General features: G+C 41.3%; 1 protein-coding gene across 1 annotated transcript; it reads right to left on the bottom strand.

Moving 5' to 3' along the window:
* Positions 1 to 536: 536 nt before the first annotated feature.
* ITM2B (integral membrane protein 2B) lies at positions 537 to 27,299 on the bottom strand. Its single transcript, XM_066176165.1, has 6 exons — positions 27,046 to 27,299; positions 10,179 to 10,307; positions 7,913 to 8,119; positions 5,846 to 5,956; positions 2,572 to 2,722; positions 537 to 1,254 (listed from the first exon to the last, which is right to left on the bottom strand). The coding sequence occupies exons 1-6, from the start codon at positions 27,142 to 27,144 to the stop codon at positions 1,166 to 1,168; spliced, it is 786 nt and encodes a 261-aa protein (XP_066032262.1). The 5' UTR covers positions 27,145 to 27,299; the 3' UTR covers positions 537 to 1,165.
* Positions 27,300 to 27,848: the final 549 nt, after the last annotated feature.

Below are 27,848 nucleotides of genomic sequence, written 5' to 3' on the forward strand. Positions count from 1 at the left end.
GAAAAAAAAATAAAATCAATCTTCTTTTAAGAATAGCAGTTTTAAGTGTAAATGGCATGATACAGAATGGCATTGGTGATATTTGAGCAAGCCCCAGATTACCTGGCAGAGCTCAGTGGCACAGGCTGGCAGGAACATCACAATGGGGAATAAAGGGAATGGCAAAGTCCTGGAGGTAGTGAACACTCCTGGCTCTCAGCTGGGTCAGCCTGACTCACGGCACACATTGGATGATGCCCATCATTTGACAAATACTCAGGACAGGGATTTCAGACGTTAACAACATATTAGATCAGCTTTGGGTCTCTACTCTGATCATATGTATTGTGGAAATACCCATCCAGAATTTCAGCAAGCAGCACAGTATTGCCCTTAACTGAAAAGGGACAGAAAAGCATGCTTTTCTCTGTTCATATTTAATTTCTCAGCCATCTATTCTATCTTTAGAAACAGCACTTCTAGTAAAATGGATTCATTTTAACTGTAGTCCCCTCTTCTTAAAAATAATCTAGTAGTAGCAGAAGAAAACACAAGACTTTTAGACAAACAGGTTTATAAGGTTTATTTTCCATTGCACATACATAGATTATATACAAGTTAGTAACATAAGTTACTTCTTAATTTCCTAAAAGACTGTTACAGCAAACACTTGCCATTTTAAAACATCAAGTCAGAAATCAATCCCAAAAAAGGTAAATATGACCATTTTTTAAAAACAAAACAAATTGCACTTGGTTAGGAGAGTCAAATACAGGTTTGTCTATATGCTGTAACAAACTATATAGCAGTTAATATTACAGTTAGAAGTAGCTCTTGCAGTCCATTTGTACATTACTAATTTTTTTCAATTTTACTTATTTAAAAACTGGTGGATAATTCAATGATTTCTTCTTCTTTCTAGCATTCGAGATTCACATGAAATGCACTAGCAACTAAGTCTTTATACAATTGCTATTCAAATATAAGAAGAACACCACACCTGAAAATAAGGAGGAAACTAAAACGTATTGATTTTACATGTATCATGAGATGAGAAGTATGGAAGGTGTTCATCAGCAAGAAAGCCCTGTCCACTACTTACATAAAAGAAGATTTTAAAAAATAATCACTGCACACAATACAAAGGGTGGGGTCATACTGTCTCCTGTAACAGTACTATTCCTCATTACTGTTCACAGATGAGTGTTTCCATAGCAAACTTGTTCTCAAAGTGTCGAATCTTTCGGCAGTTGATGGCTTCACGTTTCTGGATTCCTGTTGCATTGGTAAAGAACAACAGAGTGTCAAGAGAAGAAGGGCTGAGGCACATCAGAGACAGAAGCTTTACCTTTGCTGTGATAAGATGTCACCAGAAATCAGAACTACCCCTCTGCAACCCTCCCCTCCAACAAAACACAGACAGGCACACATTCAGACATAGAAAATCAATTAGCAGGGAAAGATCCTAGAAGTGTGGCGAACCAAATCCCAGTACTGGTTTAGTGAAAACCAACCTGCCAAAACCCTCCACTGGCTAGTTTTAAACTCAGATCAGTTCCCAATCTCCCTCTCTGTGCATCTGTAAAAATGCTTGTGAGGACGTGAGAGAGGGAACAGAACCAGAAGAAACTGCTATACGCAAAAAAAGAGGAGATTTTGTAGTATTTAAACATTATCTAGGAATCAGAGAAAGACAAAATTTAACCAAATTGTAGGCAAACATGCTCACTGCCAACCTGTGCTCACCATTTATTACTACAGGATAAGCGTACTGAATTTTTAATTGGATTTTGCTATTAAAACCTTTTCCTTTTCAAATATCAAACTAAACTACTTTTATAAAATGTATTTCTTCTCTTTTTTTTCCCAAGCAGTCAGGTCTTGCAATATGACAGAAGCAATTAAACTGCTTTGGTGTGCACTTGCACACCACATGCAGATTACACAACAACAACAACAAATCAAACAACCAAAAAGCAAAAAAGACCAAACTACCAAAAAGCAAATCTGAGTAACATATGAATGGAAATTTTAAGGCAGTATTTAATAGCTTTTCAAGACTCTTCCCAATAACGTTTTTCAACCATTTCTCCATTAAAAAGTACCAAGCACTACAATTTTCCTGTGAAGACAGCTCCTATTCACATTTCACTGACAAAAATAGGAAGACATGTAACAAAGTTTAGATGGCTTTAATGACAGGAAGAACCTGCAATTCTGTACTTGGACTGCAAGGCTAAAGCCCCTTCTATGTTAAAGATTTTTCTTTGGCTTGGGGTGGGGTGGGTGGTTTAGGGTTCAAGACTGAAGAACAACATCAGTGAAAGCCTGAGCTCTAGAAAACACCCATGCACACACACACACACACACACAGACATTTTGCCACTCCTGGGTCACTGGGGCCTTGAGCACTTTTGCACCACGACATGACTTATTTCCACACCTACACAAGACAATACCAGACTCACTGAGGCCCACAGAGCAGATGAGTACAATAAGCAAGCCTTGCTTTAATTAGAGTCTTTTCTTTGAACACACACAGGCACCACTGAAGCTTTTGCCAAGACACAAGGCTGCGGGAGGAGCGTTTACCTTTCATGGCTTCTTTGCGCTGCAGTTTGTAAGTTTCCTTGCCACGGCAGAGGCGGTAAATAAAGAATCCCAGCTGATCCACATTTTCAATGCGATCAGTAACAATCATCTGCTCATGAATCAAATAGGACTGAGGCAAGTATGTTCCAGCCTGTCGAACAAAAATGTTAACAGCTCTGTCAAAAGCCATCTCTTCATGGTCTGAGTGCACAAAAAAACTTTGCAATGTTTTTCTTCAACATATCTTTGAATTATTTCAAAATATGTATTATCCACAGACTTCCATTCTAAATATGCAAACTTCACTACAGTACAGAAACATGTAACAATTGCATTCAAAAATGTCACAGAACTTCCACTGATGCTAACACCCACTGCCCTCCTGCTACAGTAACATCAGCCTTCAGCAAGTTTTTTTTCTTGGGGTACACACTGTCATGGATCAGTTCTGCACTTATCATCCAATGTTTTCACTTAATTAATAACAGCCCACCAGATCTCAGTGGGAACAACCCCCAAGCAGAAGTTGGCACAAACATGATCTACATGGAGATACTCCTGCTGATGAAGCAGGCCAGCTGCAGCATAACCCAGGTGCAGTCCATGGGGTTGGGAAGCCTTGAACTTATTCACAGCGTGGGTCACTGCTCTCAAACCAAAGCCAAGATGAGAGCATCTATCCCTGTAAGGTATTATGGTGACTCCCGCAATTATTTACGTGGAAAGGTTTTACAAAGCCAAAGTGGGACATCAGGCTTTTCAAGGTAATACACTGAAACGGGAGAGCCACAATGACAAGCAAAGGCTTCCCAAGCCCTCTCCAGTCCCTCCAGTATTATTCTGCCACAGATGAAATGATGGAGGAATCTGGCTCTGTGCACAGCTCACTGTACATGGCTGAAGATGCAAAGACTTAGCTGCCAGCCAGTTTTCTAATACCGCCACTATTAAATAAGCATCCGTTTCTAAAAATACTGAGAAATCCTGTTAAAAGTGGTTCTAATTTATAGCAGTAGAAGGCATTCCTTGCTTTTAAAAATAAAACGATCACTTATTGTGAAAACAAATTCAGCTTCTGTTGTGAAAGATCTCTGTGTTTTGTAGTGACAATAAACAACTTGAAATTTCTGCTGTGAAACTAGATCATCTTTTCAGCTCCAGGGACATGTTGAGAAGCTGATTAAATGCTATTCTTCCCAGCAAAGAAAGGACTGTATAAAATTCACTTTAAATTTTGCGTGAATGAATAAACTATGAATATTTTCTTCAATATATACAATGAGGAAAACAGCAACTTTTTTTTCTTTAAGTAACAGCTTAGCAAACATCAGTCTCCCAAATTATCTCACTCATTATTTTGCAATTAAATCTCTGTAAAACACTGTATCTTAACTCCTGGTCTCTGGAATCTCAGGAGGGAGCCCTGAGGGAGTGCCAGAGCACAGCAGCAGTGCAGGGCACTGGTAGGGTGGGCAGCAGGGCTGAGGAATTGTTGGGCAGCCTGCAAGAACACTCCTGGGCTCACGCCTTCCAAACCACAGGAGCTCCCAGCCCACCCCCAGACCCAGCCTTCTCAGTCCTCCCTGGGTGGGGCAGGAGGAAAAGAAACTCAGTGCAGGAATCTCCTCTGAAGGAGTTGCTGCAGGAGCAATTATCCAGTGCTGGGATCCAGCACAGCCAAATACAGTTTTTGAGACATCCTGCGCCCTGTGTACAGTTAAAATTAGCCAGCTGGCTCAGCAGCGGGAACAAGGTGGATGAGCAAATATATCTCAGTTTCAGTTTTGCTTCCCAAAGAAACAAAGGAGGCTTTTCATGTCTGCACATTGAAGCAAACTGTATCAATATATAGAAAGGTGGATTTTTAGGCTAAAAGTATGGTGTTTCCTAAACACCAGAACAGTCCAGAGCTCCTCCATTTTCATAAAATGCCCCCTCTGCATGTATTCAGAGCTCATTTTTTAATGAAACTAGCACGTGAATTTCATACATTTTTTTGCTGGTGCAACCAGTGTGCCTGCAGTACAGTATTTACTCACTCTGTGTATCTGCTGCATAGTTTTCCAAATTCCAGTTACAAATGTTTAGCCTGATTTTCTGTGACATCAAATGCCCACAGCTTTTTGTTAATACAATGAGAATTAAACAGATGTCCCATAAAATTAGGGCACCCACTGTTGGGGACAATGATCCAAACTGTTTGCTTTTGCACAGATTTTCAGTTAAATGCGTGATGCCTGGTTATCCTCTTACTTGTAAACCAAGCCTATTTGATTCAGTACTAATGACAAACTAGGAAATTAACAGATTTTAATAGTGAAATTTGTGTGATCTAAAACTGGAAAGAAAACAGCACAGACAAAGTTACAAAAAATGGGGTCACTGAGTTTTACAGACACCACATCATCCTTATGTACAGGAAATGAAAGTGTGGTTAAATAGTCAGTCTCAAAATAGGAAGCAAAAAAGTAGCAAAGGACTTACTTGTGGTAACTTTTCAGACGAAATTTATTTATACATACAAACCACTCAGAAATGGCTAAAATGGTTCCTGGAGTCCTAATTCCAAAGCCTTTTTTGAAAGGTGAAAACCCAAAGATGATGTAACTGTTCTAAAGTTACAAAAGCCCAGTAAAGTATTAAAACATTCTCCCCAAATCTTAGACACATTTCATCAGCTCTCTTCCCCACTGGACTGTTCTGCAGTTCTGTGAAGAAACCAGAAGGCCAGAACCCAAGGTAAATGCTATTTAAATCTGCAGTTGAAAGCATACATTATGTAAAGTGCACAGCAACACATCTCGTGTGCATCACCCTCAAGCCACTGGATCAAAGTGGGGGTCAAACCTAAGGATCAACATATTAAACAATGCCCCTGTTATAAGGATTTCCCAGTCTTACTTACTTCATTCCTCTCAGCTAACCAGTCTTAGTCCAGTGCACACATGCTTCATAGAAACTTTAGTCACAATGCATCATAAATTAAAAAGCACACAGACTACTATCAAAGAGTCCAGCTACACCACATTTACATGCTTTTGTCAGCCAAATTTATAGAACTCAAGAAAATTGGATTTTTTTGCCTTCCTCTGAATTTATGATTCCTTCGCAATTTTAGACCATTGTCTAAGTAGGGTATAGACTTCTCTTTGCAAAGACCTCTAGCGATCATGTGCCTTGTGTGAACATCAGAGTTCTGCAGAAGGGAAAAAAAAAAAGAAAAACTTTTATGTGTTTCTGTCTTAAGAACAAACTACTTGTGATTTAATCATACCTTGATATTGATGAGCAGCTCCAGGAAATTTTTTGGTGGCATAACAACTGAAGTGTTCAGAGGAATCACATAACACTTATCCAGGCTAAGGTCGAGATAGGCAGTGAGTCTCTGTTGAGAAAACATTTACTTTAATCAAAATAACAAGAAGATCGGAAAACTGTCAGATGTTGCTGAACTGCTATTGCTTTGTGCTGCTCTTCAGATTACTCTTTTGTCCACTGTGAAGTCTGTCCAACAAACTCCAATCTTAGAGCAAGTAAATGCACAAACAAAGGGCAGCCTTGATGAGAGTTTATATTTTCGACAGGGATTTGGGCAAGGCAGCAGGCGATGAGGAGCTCAAATGCACCAAGCAGTGAAACGACAAGGGTGTACCTGAGCTGTTATGGAAACAAGTACAGCCTTCATTTATGCCTAGTGCCTTAATTGTGAAACAACAGGGCAAAAACCTGGCTCTAATCTTCATGGTTTTACAATTTGTTAATAGTCTAAAGAGGAAATGCTGCTGTAAGAACAAGACACAGAAGGAAAAAAAATATTGCTACACATAACGCAACAAAAGTAGTTTTAGGTTTAAAAATACTACTGACTTGCAAGGTTAATGATTATTCATAGTTGAATTATTATCTTTATACAGTACCTGAACTGTGGTATTTGCCATCATTTGATAAAAAGCTCAGGGAATTACCCTGATGGATCCTGTAGCTCTGTTCACTGAGCTGTGTTTTACTGCACCTGTTCTTGCTAAAGAAGACATTATCTCTAGCTGCTGAAAGCTCTGAGTCTGTGTATGTATATAAAATACTGAGCACCAGGAGCCCAGCAGTCAAAATAATGCCAGGACAGCAATCATCACTGCAGCTAATCTCATTACATGGAGCAAGTGCTGTACCTATGGCAAATGACCCTTGCACTGACCTTTAGAGCAAAGCCTTTAACTTATTAAATCAAAAAGTTAATTTCTAATATTGTATCGTTCTTACTTGCTTCTTAGATGCTGCTTTTTTCATCTTCTAGTTTTCCCTCTTTAGAGTCTTCATTCTAACTCTTAACAGAAGCTCCCTAAATATATTCTGAAAAATTATTTAAATTACATAGCTTGAGCAAGCAATGTTTTCCTCCAAATCTGGCTATGAATATTTGATAGATAGCACTTTAAACTCTGAAGTTTGCATAAAAAAATAGGACACTTCCCTATTCTTTTTCAGCTTGGCTTAAAAAAAGCTGTTCAGCGAAGTCTTCAAACGTTCACAGAGATTTAGCTTCCTGAAAACCAGCTGTACAACATTTCATCACCATCAGACAGCTCCAACCATGCTGATACAGAAAAGGAAGGCTTCTAATTGTTTTACAGCTGCTCTTAGCACTGAGAGCTGTAGGCCTGTTGACGGCCTTAATAGAAATTTATTACCATGATTCCTATCAATCAAGGTCATTTCTCAAAAAAAAGGAAGACAGCTTTGAAACCCTAGTTCAGTGCTTCTAGGAATCGTAGCAGCCTGTGGTGCATGAAGAAATTAAACTTTGGCTTCCTGTGGCATCTGGAAAATGAGCTGTCTTCCATGGTCCTTCCCCTTCTGCTGCTGCTTTGGGGGTTTGAGCCATGCTAGGAGAGCACCTCAGGGAGTGCTTGAACACACCCAGTGACATCAGAAGCAATCAGCCCCTCCAAGCTGATGTCAAAGCTACCTCAGCCCTTTCCAAATTTCCCTCAGCACCACAGCAGCTGGTCAAATTCTGGCCCAGTGGACTCAGCAGAGCAGGAACAGTGTTCTCTTTAGTTTCTCAGACTAAGGAGAGCAAACAGATCCAAGATTTTTCCCTTTCTAAAAACACAACTGTATTTGTGGTTTACACACTACCTGATGATGACTGTATCGTGCTGTACTTTATGCCTGGTTAATAACTGCTTGCAGCCTGCTGCTGATCAAAACATTTCTACTGCCTCCTCCACCCCTCTGCTTTCCTCCAACATAATAAATAAGGAGTATATTTATCAGGAGGACCGAGAGGAACATTTTTCAAGTTCTAAATGCTTTCAACTTCTTCAGACGTATTTCTTACCCGGTGGAAGTCGTGGACAATATCAGCAGGATCACTATCAGCAAATTCAGGGACTGGCACACTGATAAACTCAACATCTTCCTCCTCCAGGATCTGAATATTTTCCTCAATTGTGTGGTAGCGAGCACTCTGAGCCTCTGCCCCAGGCTCAGGTAAACTTAAGCCATCTTCAATGTACTTTATTCCACAGAAATACACGCCACCCTGCTAAAAATAGTAAACAACCCAGCAACAAAAAGAGCAGTAATGTAAGAAGTTTAAAAGTAATATTCTCAGAGCATGGAAGAGAAGAAAAACTTGTCAGACTAAATGAATTTTTTTGCCTTTAATTTGATTTGTATGCCAAAGCAGGAGCCAGTTGCCATCTACAACAGGACCATGGCTAAAACCATAATTACACTCAACCCAGAGGGAGTTCTCCCCTTGAATTCAAGGAAAACAGGATCCCATAAGCAGGTTCTTAAAATACAGCCTTCCATATATTTTTAGAAAGAAAATGAAGTTCCTACATCTATATGCATGCGTATTATTATTATTATTATTAAATTATGATCTAACTGTAGTCAAAAACTGATTTAAAACTGCTCATCCAAATCACCTTTAAAAAGCAAGTCTAACTCTATAAATTTGGTCCTGTTTGCAGCAGAGGGCTGGACTAGATTACGTCAAGACTTTCCTTCCAAACTCAGTTATTCTGTGAGGTTGTTTAATTTCACAAGACTTCAAGAGTCTGGAAAGTCAGTTTCTAAAATAATTTTGAACAGTTTTAAGAGGCAAATAATAGAAGGAGAAATTGAAATTAACTGATGTCCTTTTGCCACAGTACACATGGCAGGCTAACTAAGTGATGTATAAAATACAGTTCTGAGTCAGACGAAGTCATGTACCAAATTTACACTCCAGATAGTTTTAGAAATATAGAATTCTGCATATGCACATGCCAATTTAAAGTTTTACATTGAAAACGTGTCTTCAGTGCAATGTCAGCTCAATTCCTGAATGTTTCCTTTAACACAGATCTGACTCAAAACCAAGTAGCACAGGTTTGAATTAAATGGCACTTTCAGTTTCATCTCACTGGCAGGTGAAAGGTGGAGCACCCAGTGCTAAGCACGGGTGAAATGTGCATGAGAAATTCAAGGCCTTCAGCTCCTCAGCTCGTTAATCCACCCACCCGGATAAGCTGTGCTGTTTAAGCATCATCGTTTACTGCTCTCCTGTAAATTTGGTTAATGTGATAGCCAGATAGACGACAAACTGCAAGTTCAGCTAGAATTTCTCAAGTTTAATCCCTTGGCTTTCCACATTAGCAGCTACTAAAATGAGGGAAAAGCAACAGTCCCGCTATCAGGGACAAGAACATGAATTTTTACCTTATAATTAGGCGCACAAACCAGTGGGCTAGAGACATTCAGGTTTTGCTTACCCTCTCCCTTTCTGGCTCTGTGATCTTGCAACCCCAGCAGTTTCTGAAGCAGGGAGGGTGTGCTCGCACCACTTGGGCAACAGCCCAGCACATCCAGCACTGCCCAGGGACAACTTCCCCCAAGGGAGACAATATTTAACTCAGTTCTCCCATGTTTCAGGTAAATGCTCCATTTCCTTGGCACTGCTGCCTTCACAGAGCTCCGCTTGCAGCAGTGCCATTTGTTAAAAGACTGAAAATACATTTTGTTAGAGGTCTAATCTTGTCAGTGTGGATTAGACTTGACAGAGCATGTTTCAACCACACTGACTGTGCTCTTCCCAAGTCCCCTGCAGGGCCCATATTTCTTATCCATGTGGGGGCTAGAGAAGGGGAGAGTCGCTGCATTGATTTCACAAGCAGTCCCTTTCCTGTACATTAGCAGTGCCTCATGTGTTAGGAAACCTGGGATCAGACAAGGAGGCTTTCAAGGGGTTAATTCACCTCCAGTATTTGGCCCTGCAAAAGAGAAAAGAGAGCAGATAAAAATCTGGGACACCACTGGGGTTCCTAAACCCAAGTCCTATTTAGATACACTCTTTTCTCTGCGAAGTGAGGTTTTCAAAAGTGTTGCTCTCTTTTATTTGCCAGCTTCACTTCTGCTCTCCTCTGCTGATAGGTAACTCCAGAGAAGGCAAAACTCTGGCCTTTAGAAAACACCAAGTTTTGGAAAGAAAAAAATGGTCTACTTTCTTTGGTTTAGTTTGTTCCTCCTCTTCTAAATGTAACATAAAAAGAACAGTCTGTTGCTCCTCTTCCCACAGAGAAAAACAGCCCTCTCATAATGAGTATGTGACTTACCTGGAATGCAAAATATTTGTACAGATAGGCACCACCCAGGAACACACCAGCCAGCATAAAGGCCAATCCAAAGCACATGCACCAGCACCAGGCCCTTCTCTGTCCAACAGGCACAGCATCCTCAGGGTCCTGCAAGGCATCAGAGAGGGACCTTCAACACACTGCTCCCACGGCACGTAAGAGAACAGATACTTCTGACCCAGCAAATACAAACACTGCATCCAACAGAAAAGGCTGTACGCACTTTAGCACGAGTGTTTAGAAACTTCCCTGATTTGGTAAAATTTAAAAGAAGTCTATTCAAGTTGAGGTTTAGTAAAACTTGTACTTTTAATGCCACCACCACTGACTAAATCAGCAGACTTAAAAGAAGAATGTAACAAAACCTCCTGAGATACCTAATATACAGTGAGCCACTTCTCAAGTTGCAGACAGAGAACTATGCGTTCTCAGGCAACTTCCATGCAACAACAGCAGAGCGAGGAAGTCAACTCAGAAAGGTCAGAGTCTTTTTCACCTTAGTATTTGCAATATAAGAACCCAAAGAACCAACAGAAGATCAAGAGTAGTAAGAGCAGCAAAATATATCCTTTCCTGTGTCGTTCCATCAGAACAAAACAGCCTTTACCACAACTTGGCTGGCAGAATAGCAAGGGTGGGAATAAAAAGAATATGAAGATGCTTTTTAAGTTGTTGTTAAGGAAGCTTTCTACTCTAAGACAGCATTTGCCATGCCTCTGTCTGCTGTTCGTGTAATACTGAAGGAATGACAGGATGTTTCCCCTTTAGGGCACTAGTTTGCATAACCATGCAGTCCCCACAGGCATCCTAAGCAATAAACTGCTGCTTGCAAAATCTTTCCTCTATCAGCCACATTACAATGTTCTTTCCTCCCCCAAGTGTTTGCATAACTCATATACAAAGTGAAAAAGAAAAAAGAAAAAAAAATTAAAAAAAAAAATTAAAAAATCCAACTTTGAGCTACCCTGTTCCAAGGCAGGATAATTCTGGGGAAACATCTGAATTCAAAAAAATATAGAGAAATTCATTACCCCCTTGCAATCACAAAACGATGACGCAGAATGACAGCCAGGGCAAAATCACGATGACCTAATGAACAAAAAACCACCAAACCAGAAAAGTGAAGAAGAGCAGGGCTTAAGTACTTGAGAAGACTTTGACAGACTTCTGTTGTTCCAAACAGTTGTCAGTCAATGTTCTGCCTGATGTTTTGGGTCTTTTTGCTGCATTTGCTAATCAAGATGATACCCCACTTGAACAAAGGTGTGGGTGTAATACCCAGCTGCCTTGACCCAGTTGGGAAGGAATTCCCCTTATTTGGCTGAAGCAAGTCTGACACCAAATGGAAAGGGGACCCTCCCGGTAAATGGTGGGAGAAAGTGGCACTTCCTGGGAATGACTCAGCCATTCCTGAGAAGGATAAGGAGCATTTTGGAGGAACTTACTTCTTCTCAGGGATTATAGAGGGAAATTCCTTGGTCAACAAAGTAGGTGCCTAATTCATATGCAGCTAAAATCAAGTGATGTGAACCCCACCTTTACAGTACACTACAATTACCTTTCATACAAAAGTGGCAATGCAGCTTCTTTGCCAGGCAACAGCTGCCAAAATCTGATTCAGAAATATTTAGAGTCAAACGGAAGACAATTCACACATTTTATTTTACTTTACCTTGCTAAATACCACAGTAAATCATACTGTGAGATCTCCATCTTTGGAGGTTTTCAAGACTCAACTAGAGAAAGCCATGGCTAATCTTGCTTTGGCAACCATCCTGTTTCTAAAGGGAGGCTGGAGCAGATGACTTCCAGAGGCCCCTTCAAACCAACATTTCTGGTATACATTACAAGGCAAAGTGAAATCAGCAAAATAACATTTGCTGTGGACTGAAAAGGCACAATATAAAGACAAGAAACAACTTTTTAACACTTTTGGAATACCAATTATTTAAGGAATTCATTGTAAAAAGTGATAGGATTACTAGCTGCCTGATTTTTAACTTGGCTCTTTGCAAAGACTGAGAATAGGACATAATACCCATGCTAATCTAATTAACTCTCAGGTCAGGTTGAGAGTCACTGTGGATTCTTCTATAAATCATCTCAATTATAAATCTAAACCAGGTAAACCAAGGATTTTTATTTTTATGTTGCCCTGTATCATTAGGTAACTATTTCCCTGGATATTTCAAAGCATACAGGACACCTGATTGAAACTTTTTGTTATAGCTGTCACTTAAGCCGTTTCAAGTTAATGCCAAAAAAAGGGATAGCAAACTGCCTTTGGGATACAATATCAAAATATTTCCTACTGAAGAATATAAAGAGCATCTTTATTCTTTCCTAGTGCTGCATTCATCCCCCACACCCTTGTAACTTCAACCAGAATTACCCACTAGCAGAATAACTGCCTCTTCCACTTTTTTCCATTATTTTTTAAGTCCAGAAAGACTGAGAAAACATGCATGTGGGAAATGGTGAGGAAGGCATACAGAGTATGAACACCTACCTGGAAATGGAGCTTAATGTCAGATCAACTCTCCACAAGCCACAAAAATAATCAGAAGAAAAGAAACTAACTTTTACACTGTTACCATGCTAGGAGGAACCTGACGGACAAGTTTGTCAGTATGCCACCTTAAGTAATTTTGCTTTGATATATGAGATGACAGATATAAACAACAGGTTTAATACAACTCTTTTATCCTTTACCACCAGCTAAAGGCTATCATTATTATTTCTGAAGGTGTCCCTTGTGCTGGCACAAGCTGTTTTGTATTTGTAGTTGCCCATCATTGATTTGTCCCCAGCCTACCAAAAACAGCCCACCAAATTGAGAGCAAGGGTTCAAGCCCAGTTTAGGCTCCTGCTTAGGAGAATGAATGAAAGCACATCACCTTAGCACAGGAAGAACATGAAACTGACAACACTGAAAGATTTTATGCTATTGAAAGATAGCAAAGAATTGACTTCCTAGCCTGAGAACTAAGTATATTATCAAGCAGTTTAAAACCAGCTTAAATTAAAATATTTTAAATAACTTACTGAAGCCAAATTATATATGTTGCTGGCCCATGGCTAAGGTCTCTAAGCTTTTGTATTGTTGCCATGACAGCTTAGTTTTGGCTGTATTGACCCAAAAGAATAATTTGTCCCTTGCTATATAAATCTGACCCTCTGCACTGCAAGAGAAGAAAGTGCACTGGATGCTCACTGTCCTTCCAGGTGACTCATGTTCTGAAAAAAACCCCATTAAGTGAAAACAGATCCCCACTAAGAGGGACAGTGCTGAATTAGCACTTCTCCCCTCATGGTTACAACTGCACTTTGTTCCCCAGCAGCAGCGCTGACTCCTGAAGCCAGAGCACAACATGAGACTGCAGCCTCAATGACTAATTTTTCTCTAGGCCAGCTTTCCACTGCCAGAGGTATCGCACAAAAGAAAGCATCATGTACTTGAGCTGAAGATGGACCTCTAAAAATACACCTCTCTACTTCTGTAATAAATAATCATTACTGTCCTGGTGCCTTTCTTTCCTCTCTTCTGCTTCATCCCTGCCCCATGTACTTCCAACTCCCTTGTGAATCCTCAGCCTTAAGATGATGCCACAAAATTCATCTCTGATGCAAAATGCCTTAGGAGGAACTGGACACAGGCCCAAAACTGGCTTGTTTCCCTTGATGAGCTGATTGTTCTAATTGGAAAACATTTGATTAGCCTATTTCCCATGGATAAGACATGAAACAGAAGCATCTCTCTGACACTTGTACACTAAATCCTACAGTGTTGAAATTAAATGGTTCAGAACTTCTCAACCTGAATAGCTTCAAGCTCTGCAGTAACAATTTGCCTTTCAGATAGAAAACAAGCATTAAATTCTCTATTATTTGAGACTAGCAACTTTCAAATCTAGAGTCTTCTCAGAAAGAAGTGACAAGATGACTGCAGTTTTCAGAACAGGTCCCTTCACTGGTGACCACAACAGTGAATGTAAAGTTGCTCTCTGCCTTCTTACTAAAACCATGAAACACTTCTGAGACAGGCACATGATACCACAAACTATTTACCAGAACACCCCTCAACTACACAGAGATCTTCACAATAACATCTCTATGACAATTAGCTTTAACTGTTCTGCAGGAAAGTAAGGAGAAAAAAAAGTAAATAACCCCATAAACCTACAAACACTAGCAGTTATTATGGCTAGCAGTCATATATTCTCTTGTTCTCTTGCTCTTTTCAGTTAAATTTCAATGCTTTTTTTTTTTAAAATAAATTCTGAATTTTAGAATGGCCAAATTCATGTTTGGGGTAATATCAGAAATGTATTCTACGAAGCTGCAATACTGAGCCACAATGTGTATAATTAGACTTGATAATTACTTAGATTTTCCCCTTGTGGCTTTTTGTACATAGTGGAATGCAATTGCTTTAACATTATAAAAGTAGAGCAGTCTATAAACTTACAAGGCATATGTCTAGCTTGTATTAAAATGAGTGAGAAGATTATCAGACCTTGCTCCTTTGCAGAAATTAAGGACACATCTATCTAAACCAGATATGAGAGAAAACACGCTGTGAGAGGTCCAGTATACTGTATGACTGCTGGAAAGCTATGCAAAAGATAATGTCCCAAATTTAAAAATAGCTACGATAGCAATAAAAATAATTTTGGGGGGGGGGGAAATGTCTTTTGGAATGAACAGTCTTTGATCCACAGAGAAACCAGATGCAGAGCATTACTGAGTATTACAAACATTACTAAAAATGTCTGCAGCATAATACACAAAATGTCCATAATTATGCATGTGAGAATAACATCAAATACACATATACACAAACACATATATAAAAGCTTACAGTTAATGTGGGTAGAACTGGCTGGAAGCTGTTTAGAACAGTTTTTCCTCCAAGGTCCTCTGTGTGCCACTTAGCTCACATGGATGGACAGCACACAGCGGGCCAGACTGAGTTTCCGGAAGGCAAATATTGACCAACTGCAGCTTTAATTAGTAGAATGGGAAGAAGAGAAGTTAATGACTCCCTAGAAGTGCTTTTTAATGAGAGAGGCTAAAAAGTTTTTGAATAAAATACTGACCAATGGCTGTTTAAACTGAATTCTGTTGGTCAGGCTCGCCTGCTCTGACTTGTAAATCTGACATCTGTAGAAAATCCTCACAAAAGAAAGTCAATTTAAACTGAACTTAATTTAGAAAGAGCTCTGCATTCCTTCGATGGTATTCCTGCCTGAAGACTGCTCCAAGCCTGGTATTCTATTTATTACTTGTTGCAGATGGGAAATTAAGGCAGGCTTTTGCAAGACTCCTCACTTGGCAGATGCTGTGAATCTGGAAGGCGATCATACTGATCTGCCTCTAAAACAGCAATTTTATGCCTACTAATAAAATTAAATTTAAATTTTAAGTACAATCATCTTTTAACTTGCTAGTTGGAAAAAAACACTCTATATACAATAGATGCTTCAGAGGTTTCTCGCTTGTCTGGAAAACAAGCTATGGCTGTTTATATGCAGTTGACATCTGAACATTGCAACCCTTCAGTGCTGCCAGTTCTTCTGTCACGACGGACAGAAGGGACTGTCCATCTAACCAAAGGCTCTCTGCCTAAAGAACAACATGAAAACACGACCTTAGTTGTGCTGCTGTTCACTGTAGCCATGTAGCCTGAATAACAAAGGAGATTAATCAATAAGAATTATCTGTTAGGCAGTTGGTACTATTAACCTCTTCTTGTATTTCTCGTATCTGTAAATGGTCTTTGAAATAGTATAGTAAATACAAAATCTTTGAGACAGCACTAATCAGAAAGAAGATGAAACTAAATTCCAGGAGCTTCACAAGTTCAAAGTCCAAGGTTGTTGTAATTGGCTGAATGTTATCTTTGAAGAAATAATGGGGGCGTTTTATTAAAACAGAAGGTGTCTGTCAAATGACTCATTTCATTGTTCAAACATTGTAACTATAACAGAATAAAAACATCAGTATAAGCAGCCAGCTCAAGATCATCTTAAAAGGGGAATGAGCACTGGTGGCTAGGAAGGTATCTGCAGCTGCATGTAGTGGGAGAGATGGAGGTGAAGAAAGAACAAAAATTGGAAAACAAGCAAGAGTAAGGGAGCAGGAAATATAACTCAGAAACATGTTGGAACATGAAGAATTCAAATTTTCTGCAGCAAGTAAAGAAAAATTACAACTGTAAAGAAATGTTAAGGACAGGAATCAGCAGTTCATCCACAGCTATGTGATAGAGGGACAACAAAAAATGTATGTCCTGTAAATAATCCAGCAACTCCTAACCAACATGAGTAATCCTGATTTACCTAAACACTGCCTTCATTTCTGAGATAAGAGACTGCAAAACCTGCTGGCAGTCAACAATTAAAGAGCATGAGTAAAGAAGGAAAAAGCCCGTAACTATTCAAATTGCTGTTTTGGTTAAATTTTGGAGTAGCACTAAGATGAGTCATTGTTAGCTTTGGTCTTACATGGACTAGAAAGTGACAGGGTACTTAAATTGCCTGAAAGTGGTTTTTTTTAGATCAGACGGACTTTTTTTTCAGGTGATTTACCTGCACTTTTGGCTATATCCCCATCCCAGGCTGTCTACAGCAAGTGTACAACTAACCATGCACTGTATTTGACTGTTTTCTTCAAACTTCAGACTTCCCCAGATTGCTTCTCTTCTCTGTCCAGTTTCAAGACCTACCAACTTCCTTCTCTGGCCACTTACCCCATGTCTATGCCCCCTGTATCTTTCCCCACCCAAAGCAGAGTTCTCCAGTATCTGCCACGTGCAGAGTAACTGGGCACACCTTATTTCCATTTCCTCCCTTCACCATTGCCCCAAGATAAACCACTCATCACCATGGCTCTGGTGAAGAGGAGCTGGGCTATGGCCACAGCACTGCTCTGGACTTTGGCCTGCCACATCAACCAGCACAGCACTCCCGTGCCTCTTGGTCTGCATTTGCACTGCAAACACTCAGGAAAAGGACTGCCCTCCTGGGTCTTTTTCTGTACAGATATTAGCACCAGAGGATCTTCATAGCATCTTATACTCCTACTGAATACGAGGAAACACTTTTACTGCATGACCCCAAACACGGGCACAGCTTGCCCAGGGAGGTTGTGGAGTCTTCCATGCTTGGGAGACACTCAGAAGCTGACTGGAGGTGATCCCAAGCAACCAGCTGCAGGTGGTGCTGCTAGAGCAGGGGAGTTGGCCCAGATGACCTCCAATGCCAGCCATTCTGTGAGACACATGTACACACTAATACTATACAGGGTGGGAATTAACAAACAACTCTAACCACTTGCTTCATTAAAGGGAAAAAAAATCAAACTTTGAGGAGTGATGGATCTGTGCTAGACAAGTAATAAAGTCCCACATATCCTTTCCTTCCTTTGGAGTTTTATGATTCTTCTGCCTTCTCCCCACTCCCCGCCATGAAAATTTCAACAAAACCTACACCATTTGGAAAATGCCTTGCCTCTAAATGTCTGGATGCTCAGGGTGGAAATCAGGTTTATTTAGAAAATATATTAATATTGCTGAATTTATCTATACATTTTCATACACTGGAATGAGGGAAATTTGTTCGCCATTCCACACTTAGTTTTCTCACATTTAAAGAAATGAGAAGTTTTCTGGTGCAAGTTTGTAAGTCATAGACCAAAATGTGCAGATGGAAAGCTTGCACAGATATTTGGCAAGAGGGATTAATTTTTTCAACAAAATCTTTCAAACCTAAGAAGTCATATGGGACATTCTTCAGAATGCATTTTGTATTCAGAGGACAAAATCACCACACTGTTTATAGATACAGGATACCAAACATGACATTTCATTAAACTGTCCAATTTTGAAAAATGCTTCATTTTTAAACATTGCCAAAATAAACCCTTTACCCACCTGCATTTTTTGACTTACAACTGACTTACATCCTATCATACTTACAAAAATTACACTAAATCAATCTATAACTTTAATGAAGTACTTCTTTCATCTTTATCCTGAATTAGATCAGTGTTTGAAAACAGGAACTTAGAAGGTTCCTATTCCACTTAAAATGGATCAATACTAAATTATCTCTTTGACCTTGGTTGTTCCAGTCCCTTTTTCTCCCTTACCCGGCTCACTTCTCATATCTGAGTTTTTTTTTCCTATGACTGCCTGATTCTCAGACATCAGTATGATGGAACGCTATGTGAATTTAACCTAGATTTCTCTCAAGGCTATTTTCCCAAGTGGCGTTGGCTCTTTCACCCAAGAGATCTCATTAGCATGCACATATGCACCACTGAGCCTCGGAATTTAATAACTCTATTCCCAGTTCAGCCACAGATGGTATGTCATCTCAAGCAAGTTCTAAAAGCTGTGTCTCAGTTTCTCTGAAAAGTAGAATCCGGCATCACAAAACCCACTTGTGAGGTCTGTACTCCTGCTTCAAAGGAGGGCAGACTCTTAAGCCCGTCTAGGTTGCTCAGGGCTCTTGACCAGTCAAGGTTTGAAAACCGCTAAGACTGACACTTCAAAGCTTCTCCGGGTAATTTCCTCAGCAGCATTCAGTTCTCCTCAAGACTGAAAAATATTTTGCTTCTATCAGTTAGAAGCTCTCCTTTTTAAATTTATGACACGAGGCTCTGGGAGGCTGCTGTGAAGTCCTCCCTGCAGGAGTTTCATCTCTGGGTGTAACAAGCCCCAGTCCCTTGGCTTCTCCTCAAACAACATAACCTCCAGCCTCTGACTGTTGTGGTGGCCCCTGCTGGACTCACACCAAGTCACTGCTGTCTTTTTTTGGATCAGAGAGCTCTCAGCCTTCAGTGATGCCAGTGACCACTGTCCAGCTGACTGTCCACCAGAAGCCCAAACAGAAGTCTTCTTCAAGCAGAGCAGCTTCCCAGCCAAGTGGTGCCCTGTGCATCCTGATGGCTGGGATGAGACTGCTCCTGGTGTAAGACTGGGCATTTGCTATTTCTGAAACTCACGAGATTTTGGTCAGTCCATTACTGTAGCCCGTTGAGGCTCTTGTGAATGGCAGCCCTGTCCTCAAACACATACACTCTGCTAATACATGCATTAGTGAATTAGAATGCATAGTACCTGTAGAGCAAGCACAGTTCTCGGAGTGGAAACCATTCTATATGCAAGTACAGAACAGCATTTAATTGTAGCAGTTATGAATATCAGCACAGGAGAGCTGACCCTGGAAGGCTGACGTTTAATTACGCCCTCGTTACAGACAAAACTGCTGTAACAAACTAAAGGGCTTCAGTGCAATTAGACTATTCAAAGTCTGAAGTAGAGCACACACTCCAGTGCCCAGCACCTGCTGGCATCACGCTCTGCAGGATCATAGACCTGGCCCGTGTTCAAACACCTCACCAAGAGCTTCCTAAAACTGCAAACCTTAGGCAAGACAACCCACTGCACTGTGCAGCAGCCTCAGAGAGCCGTGTTTGGCCTCACACCCTGCAATGGCTGCTGTATTTTCAAGTGTGTCAATGCAAGAGTTTTCTATTTCTGTGTAGGCTTTATCTATTAAAATACATAAATAAAGAGACAAACAGGCCTTAGTGATTCAGCAACTATGTGAGATCCACCCGAGATCACTGACCCCTCCCAGTTATGATCTCCTCAGCGTGCTCTTTTTTCACAGCCATTCCACCATCTCATTCTACCCACAAAAGAGCAGAAAGCTGCCATCAAAGCAGGAGTTTGCTGAAGCCTAGGACAAAGATAACCACAAATTAACCAAGGACTTGCATTCAAGGAACTCTACTCTTAAAATGCCTGTGGGTTTTATTTTTATGCATGTATATATATATATATATGAAATTATATGTATTGCATACTTAATAACATATAAACTTAAGAAAAATTTAGAATACTTGTGTACACACACACACACACACACACTGACACTACACGGAAAGGACAAACAAGATACCAATTTATTTTTTTTCAGGATCTCTATAATAACTGTTGGGCAAATATGACTTTGGAATTTTGTCATGATGAATTTTGTACAGCTGTTGCACAGAGGATCCTTGTTTGTAGATGACACATGGATCAGTCAGGAAGGACCTAGTGCTTTTCTGTATGTCTGCTGTGGCCCAAACCCTACCGAGGTCACATGATGCCTGCCACAAAACCATTTCTGACTTCACTGCAGAGCTCAATCTTATTAATTATCTTGTTTCTTTGGTTTACCACATCTGTAAAATTAGGACAGATATCCGAATTTTATAAATTAGCATGCTTTTCATCTGTAGATTCAAAGTAATTTCCACTGAGGATAAAAAGCAGTACATAAATAGTAAGAAAATGAATGTTGTATTATTCATACAGATCAGGAGACTAAAAGCAGATAATGCTAACCTTTGTCAATCATAGCATAAGGGGAGGATGGGGAGAAAAAAAATAGGGAAAAAAAAGGAATGTGGAATAAGTAACAAAACACATATGTTATCCCAGTTGTAGTTAGGTTTTATAAATGTCATAATGGTTTTAAAAGTACAGAATAAAGAACATTTAAAATTACTAGGACTTAAAAATGCATTATTTGCTTTTGAAGGTATTTCCTGAGAGTCACAGAGAAGACTATTCTTTTTTTTGTGAAGCACTATCTGAAGCCTGTAGCTACTGGCTACTGGATAGAAAATACATAAAGCTGACAAATACTCTAAAATCACAACTGCAGAACAGTTAACTGAAAATATGACTGTAGGTAAGTATGCTTACCATTCTGACATACCCCCCAATGACTATTAGCATCAACATTTACTAAAATGCTGATGAGAAAAAGAAAAAAAAAAAGGAAAAAGCTACACAAATAACAAAGAAAATAAATTTGAAAAAAAAATATAGTCTATAAAAACACAGCTGTTAGGTTACATTTGCAACTGCAAATATTTCATTAAAATACTTAAAAGAAGAAAAATGTATATACACATTTTATTCTGAAATTAAACTTTTCTTGAAACAGACGTTCACATGTTGGATTAAATATTCATTATAATGGAATGAGTCGAAACCATTTCCCTCGAAAATACTGCTGATTCCAAGAAAATTTTCTCTCAAATGATTTTCACAGGAAAGCTGAGCATTTCATTTTGATCCACATCTTCAGAAACTAACTAATTTAACTTGATCTTTTGCATTGAACAGAACTTTCCTCTCAACAGCCTTTGTTTAAGTGGTGTTCTTCCTACTACTGTGCAACGTTAATATCTAAACTAGTTTCTTGAAGCTTATCAAAAAGAGTATTTCAGCTCAGAAAGACAGGAGTGAACGTAAGAGAAGTACTTCTGGCATTTACCATAAAGATATATTACAGCGCAGGATAGTTTTTCTAGATACTGCACTAAAGAAAGCATCATCTAATTACAGACTTTTCCAGATGACGATATTAAGGGGAAAAAAAGTTCACCAAATACATTTTTAGGGCAAGGGGGTCTCAGCCAAGTTAAAGTTTGGGAAACTGAAGAGAAACTATTTAGAGCTGCAGAAATTATTCACACGGTGTCTTCAGTTATCCTTGCACTGAGTTCACACGAGCTGTATGGTACAGCCATCAGCTCTTGCTCAGTCAGCCAAAAACGTGAATGATACAAACAACTGACGAAGCACTTATCACAAAGGTCTGGCAGAATATATCCTGTTTGAAATATTAAATATCATTCTTCTGGGAAATGGTTGTATTTCTCAACCAAACCATTGTATTTGTTATTCAGGTCAGGAAGTTATGAGAGACAGAAAAGGAAATGAGATACTGACAGAACTCCTCTGTCCCACAGGTTCGTGTCCCTTGCTGGGGGATGACACAAGCTCCTCCAGACCACACTTTGAACTCTGTAATTCCAAATCCCTAAACTCACTTAAAAATAGCAAGAGATTGTCAGAGGAGGGCCACCAACTTTCAGAGATCTTGGTTTTTTAGTATTCTTTCAGTTGCTGGCAGGCTTTTAAGGAATAGCTTTAGGAGCCGAAAGTCACAAGACCGCAGTTACCTGATTTTCAAGAAGCTGCACTACTCAACCAGTAGCACAAATTCATAATGTAAAAGCATGCAGGGGAAAATATCAGCCACAAGACTTCCTTTCTTAGGAGAAGTCCCTCATTAACAACATAAATTTTGTTGAATAAAACTCAATTTACCCCAATTTATATTTTTGGGTACCCATAAAATCAAATAAAGTAACAGAACGAACCCTGAGTATTCTTTGTGCCTGAAACTGCAGGGTTTTCATCTATGGTTTGGTGGATTTTCATTAAAATTTTATCAACATCTGGGAGAAGGGGGAGAGAATTCACTTTGTTAGGATTTTTTACTTCTGCTCCTCTTTTAAATAATCATGTCTTAATCTCCACAATGCTTTGACAGGTAGCAGAAGCTGGTTGGTTTAATGACCTAGTTACATCACAGAAAATAGAGGAAAATACAAAGACTGCTCTTTCCCCAATGGCATCTGGTGTAAGGCCTATAGAAACTTGGCTGGAGAAAGCCTATAAAGGGAATATGGAAACTCCTGAAAGATAAAAAAAGACATGAAAAATAAACAAAACAATCCTAAACCACCCAGCTACAGAGACATTCCATAAAGTAAGAAAACCTGCTTTCCTGACAGCAAAATAATAAGCAAATGACTATTTGTTAATGGATAAAATAACATATATATATATATATATATATATATATATATATCTCCCTGTAAAGTTAATGCATTTATTTCAGAAACATTTAACACCAATTACACAAAATCTGAGGGATTTTCTACACAGCAAAATACTGCTCACTAGTTGTTGCTCAACAGTATTGCCTAGGTGGATCCCTTCACTCTGTGTTAAAAATGTCTATTTTCGTATGCTTTAGGCAAGATTAAGCTAAAGTGAAAGAAAGGTTAATTTTAAAGGTCAGAGTAATAATGTTCTTACAAGGAATAAATACAAAAAGCTGCTGCTTTTAAAATTCTAAACATTTATACTTTCACACTGAACTCTCTGCAAATGCAGTTATCCAATGGTCAGCCACAATACATCTGTGCAAATCCACAGCTTCTGTGCACAAAGCTGGATGTGGTAAAGATGCACTGTGTTGAGGACCCCAAAAAGAAAAAAATAGTTTTAAAAGGTTTCCACTGAACCAGGCAGAAGGGATCAACAGCCCCAGTCACTGAGGGGACGAAGATTTTTGGGAGGGTTTAATCTACTGAATGGCCTTTATAAAGTGTCTGAAGACTTCAGCTATGCCCAGAACCATCTTTGGCTCTCCAAAGATCTATTGTAGGGAGCAATGTTAAAATACCACACATTGTTTGTTTGTTGGGAAACTGGGTCATAAAATACCCTATTGTGAAGACAATGAGCAAAATGGAAAATGAAATGAGGCCTAGGACCCTTCACTAGGAGTACTCTGTATTTTGGCCAAGAATTATGGCATAGAAGTACCATCCCAACAACAGAAACAGAGTTGTAATGGCTGCCTACAGTAATTACGGAGACACTTTCACTACATGCCATAATACTGAGCAGTGATTTATGCAGAGACAGGATTAGCACTCTAGGTTTTTCAACTCCTTTTTAAGTAACATACTCCAAAGCATAAGACCACTGCCTTCTGCAAAACCTTTTCTTTTTAAGACGTTGTTTCCGTGACACATCCCTTACTCTTCTTGCCTCTTCCTGTCTTACCTTCCCTGATTAATTTCCAATTAGTATCTACATGAGAGGTTACTGGGCAAACTTTGGCAAGATCAGAGTATTCCTATCATCAGCATATTTTAGCTGCAAATGCTTTGTTAAGTCCTTGGAAGATTATGTATTTGAGAGTAATCCTGCAATGGCAGAGTGGCAGTCTTCAAGGCACTGTGCTGCGAAAAGCGGCAGAATGAGACTGTCAAAGAATTAGCCCAAAAGCTCATTCCATGAATTTTTATTTTCTCGACATTTCAGAGTATTTGGTTTTATTCACTAATCCCAAATAGTTTACTAATATCTCTAGCTCAAATATTTTTAAGTTCTTGGTAATAAAATTATGATAGTGCAATTCTGTTCATCCTCTTCTTAGGGTTTTCCTTTTACTTTAGTTGAGAATGCCTGCCAGGACTTTGTTCATACAAGAAAGCTTCATAAAATGTTTTAATATTTTTCATGTTTACACTTGTGATCCAGATCTATTTATTTTCCTACAGAAACAATGTAGGAGAAGGGAAATGTCTCATATATGCTGTTTTGGAGATGTGACCTTTTTCCATCTACCAGAATTCTTTCTTCCAATATACATTCCCACACTGCCTTCAAACCTCACTTGAAGCTAAGGGTTTTCCAGCAACGACGTGACATGAATAATGCATTTGTCAGATGTGGTTTATTTTGTCCCCTTTCCTCCAAAGAGCTGGACAGGCAATTGAAGTTGTGGAGGGGTGGGGGAAGATCTGTTTCTAACGCAGTTGTATTCGAGAAGGCAAAGTTCAAAGAGTGGATGCTGCACTTGCCTTAAAGGTATCAAGTTTTACAAGGACCCTCAGTTCCTTTTCACCCTCGCCCCCCCAACCCAAGAACTGAGAATAAGCTCCCAGACTTAAAGAATCACAATACCTCTAGAGCTACATGGCATGGTTTGTTTCACAACTGTTAATCCTGCATGGATTGCACAGCCTGTTCTACAAAAACTACAGACAATGCTACTGTACCAGATCTGCTTTTACTGATGCTCTAAAACACAAAAGCTCAAAACCCAGCTTACCCAAGAGACTTTTGCACACTGTTAGGTGCACGTCTGCAGTTCTGCAGACAAAAGATAGAAATGTGTCAAGGAGAATGTCAAAGACTCTTCCCTCAAGAGCGCTCGTTTGTTTTTGGAATTTTCATCTGTACTAAGCATCCCCTCCTAGCAAGCTATTTTAGGAGTGTTTCAAGCTTCGTTCAGGCGTGTTCATCCCCTGACAGCAGCGCAAGAACTTTTAAGTAGCTACTGTGAGATCAGACCGCCTTTTGACCTCGTTAATAAGTGTTTACAAGTCTCATTTCTAGGCAAGGAAAGCAAAGTTAAGGCAGATCTTGTATGTCATCCTCAGCTGCTAGAATTTACAGCTCCACATTAAGGAAATCATAGTCAAATGACATGCTTCCGTCAGTATCTGGACAGGGTCAGGAGGATTTGTTCCCCAGTGTGCAATTAGCCAGATGTATTTTGTTTGTTTAGCAGCAGAAAAACAATCCCAATTTGGTAGGCTATCTGGAAACAAACAACATCCAGGGCAGCTCTGGATTCCAAGGTAATAAGAAAAACCCATTTTCTGGAATATGTAGCGTGTGTCTTGCTTATGTTCTTGGTGTCAAAACTGATCACCAAACCTGGGGTCAGGGAGGAATGCTACAGCTTAATCTGGGCTCCGGGAAGCCACTACTTCCTAGAGAACAGCACTCCTCTAGGAACACGGAGCACCTAATGGATTTCCCATAATTGCAGGCAATCTGAGTAACAATACTGTCTCATCCGTTGAGGCACACTCCTCTAGAGACCTAAATACTCTGGTCAGAGTTTTATCTGAAAGCGCGGTATGCTCAGTAGAAGAGTGAAATTTAACCACCTGCTATATCAGGGAGATGTCACTAGAAGCACCTTTCTGGTTCCCCTCGACTGTGAAATGACAGTGGATTCTGCAGGTGAAGAACCCGGCCCCATCAAAATCACAGCAAAACCTGCACCAGGGCACAACTTCCCGGTACAAACTGAACACATACTGTCCCCCTAGGCAGAAATTCTTGACAAATATTTAGGAAATTAATAAACACTATGACTTTTGAAAAGCCAATCTGGTAATTCAAAGGCCTGATGCACAAGAGACTGTGAAAGCAAATGAAAACAGCGAGACACTGTTTATGTGCAGCTGGCCGCTTTTCAAGTTTTCATTCCCTTTTAAAAGAGCTTAGAGCAAATTAGACTACACTCCGAATTAAAAACTGGTTTTGATTACGGGAGCATAGAAATTGCAACCAAAACCCTTTCTATTCTAGGCAGTTTTGCACTTCAAAAACTTTAAAAGCCGCTGGTGTTGCTGTTTGCAGGGGGGAGGCGACAGCAACTCCTGGAGTCCGGGTGCTGTTTTGGGGCGGGGGGAGGCAGCTCTTTGTTCCTTTATTTAAGCCAGCCCAAGTTCCGAGGCGAAGTTCTCCGTACCGCACAACCACCAGGCTCCGCGAACACGCCGCGGCACCAGCGCGGCCGAGCCCCCAACTTCACCCTCCAGGCTCTCCCTCGCCCTGGAGCATCCGGGGTCCGGGAGCTCGCCAGCAGCCGGCCGGGCCCCGCCGGGAGGGACCGCAGCAGGGGGAACAGCAGGCACGACCCGCCCTCTCCACACAAACCAGCTCCCACCGCCGGCCCGACGCAGCCGGGGGGCTGCGGGAGCGGGCGCGCAGCCGGCCCTGAAAGCCGAGGTGGCCGCGATCCACGCGCTGCAGCGGCTAACAAAACAAAACAAAACAAACCCCCATAAACAAAACCCCAACAAAAACCGGACAAACAGAAAAAAGGAACCACCACAGAGATTCCCGGAGTCGGGAGAAGCGGAGCCGAGAAGCTCGCTCCCTGTCAGCCATTTTAGAAGCGTGAGCCGATGGGGCGGCGGGGCGCACCGCTGCGCAGCCTTCCCCCGGCCCGCCCGCGGGCCATCGCCGCGGGCAAGGGGCGTACAAGGCACGGCAGCGTCCCCGCCGCGCTCCCCTCCCGGGGCAGCCCCGCCGAGCGCAGCGCAGCGGAGCAGAGCGCCCGGCGCCGCCGGGCCAGCCCCGGAGGGTCGGTCCCTTCGCCGCCCTCACCTTGGCGTCCGGCGGCAGGATCAGCACCTGGCTGTTCTCCTCCTCCTTCTTCGCCGCCTCCTTCTGCGCCAACGCGGAGTTGAACGACACCTTCACCATGGCCGGTCCTCAGCGCCCCGCACGCACGAGAACGAGGACGAGAAACAGCCCGGACCGGCGGAGCTTCGCCGGCTGTCCTCTACCTTGCCACCCCCTCGCTGCTGCTTCGCCGCGGCTACCGCCCCCGACCCCTTGTCAGGCGGCTGAGAAGGAGGAGGAGGAGGAGGAGAGCAGGGGAGGAGGCGGTGCCTGACAGGGCGGGCGGAAACAGGGGAGGTGGTAGCGGCCGGGCTTCGCCCTCCGCCCACTGCCTGGCCCGGCTCGGCGGGGCCGGGGGGCTTCTGCCGGGCGGGTCCCAGCTCTGGGCTCCGTAGCCGCGGGGCCGGCGCTCAGTCGGCGCCTGGCCGGCCTGGGCGGCGTGGCACTGCCCTCCGGGCAGAGACCCTCGGGGGCCCGTCCCCCCGAGCCCCGGGCTTGGCTCCAGTGCATGGAGGAGCCCCGGGCTGGCGCTGCGCTCCCCGGGGGCACGGCTGGCACAAGCGGTTCGGCTCACCCCGTGCAGTCCCAGGATTTCCCTGGTTGCCATTTTAATTTGGGGTGTTTTGCGAAAAGAAAATGTTTGGGCCTTATGTTGGTGAAGAAAGTCCCCAAAATGCGCTATAGGCAGCGTGGAGGTGAAATCCACCTGCTGTTAAACCCTTAGGGAGGGATACGAGGAGCGCCGGGGAAAGAAGGAGGTGTGACCTTCCCCCTTCCTCTCCGGT

Source organism: Chamaea fasciata, unplaced genomic scaffold (assembly GCF_029207755.1).
Source record: "Chamaea fasciata isolate MVZ Bird 193981 ecotype frontalis unplaced genomic scaffold, bChaFas1.0.hap1 SCAF_2, whole genome shotgun sequence".
Lineage (NCBI taxonomy): Eukaryota > Metazoa > Chordata > Aves > Passeriformes > Sylviidae > Chamaea > Chamaea fasciata.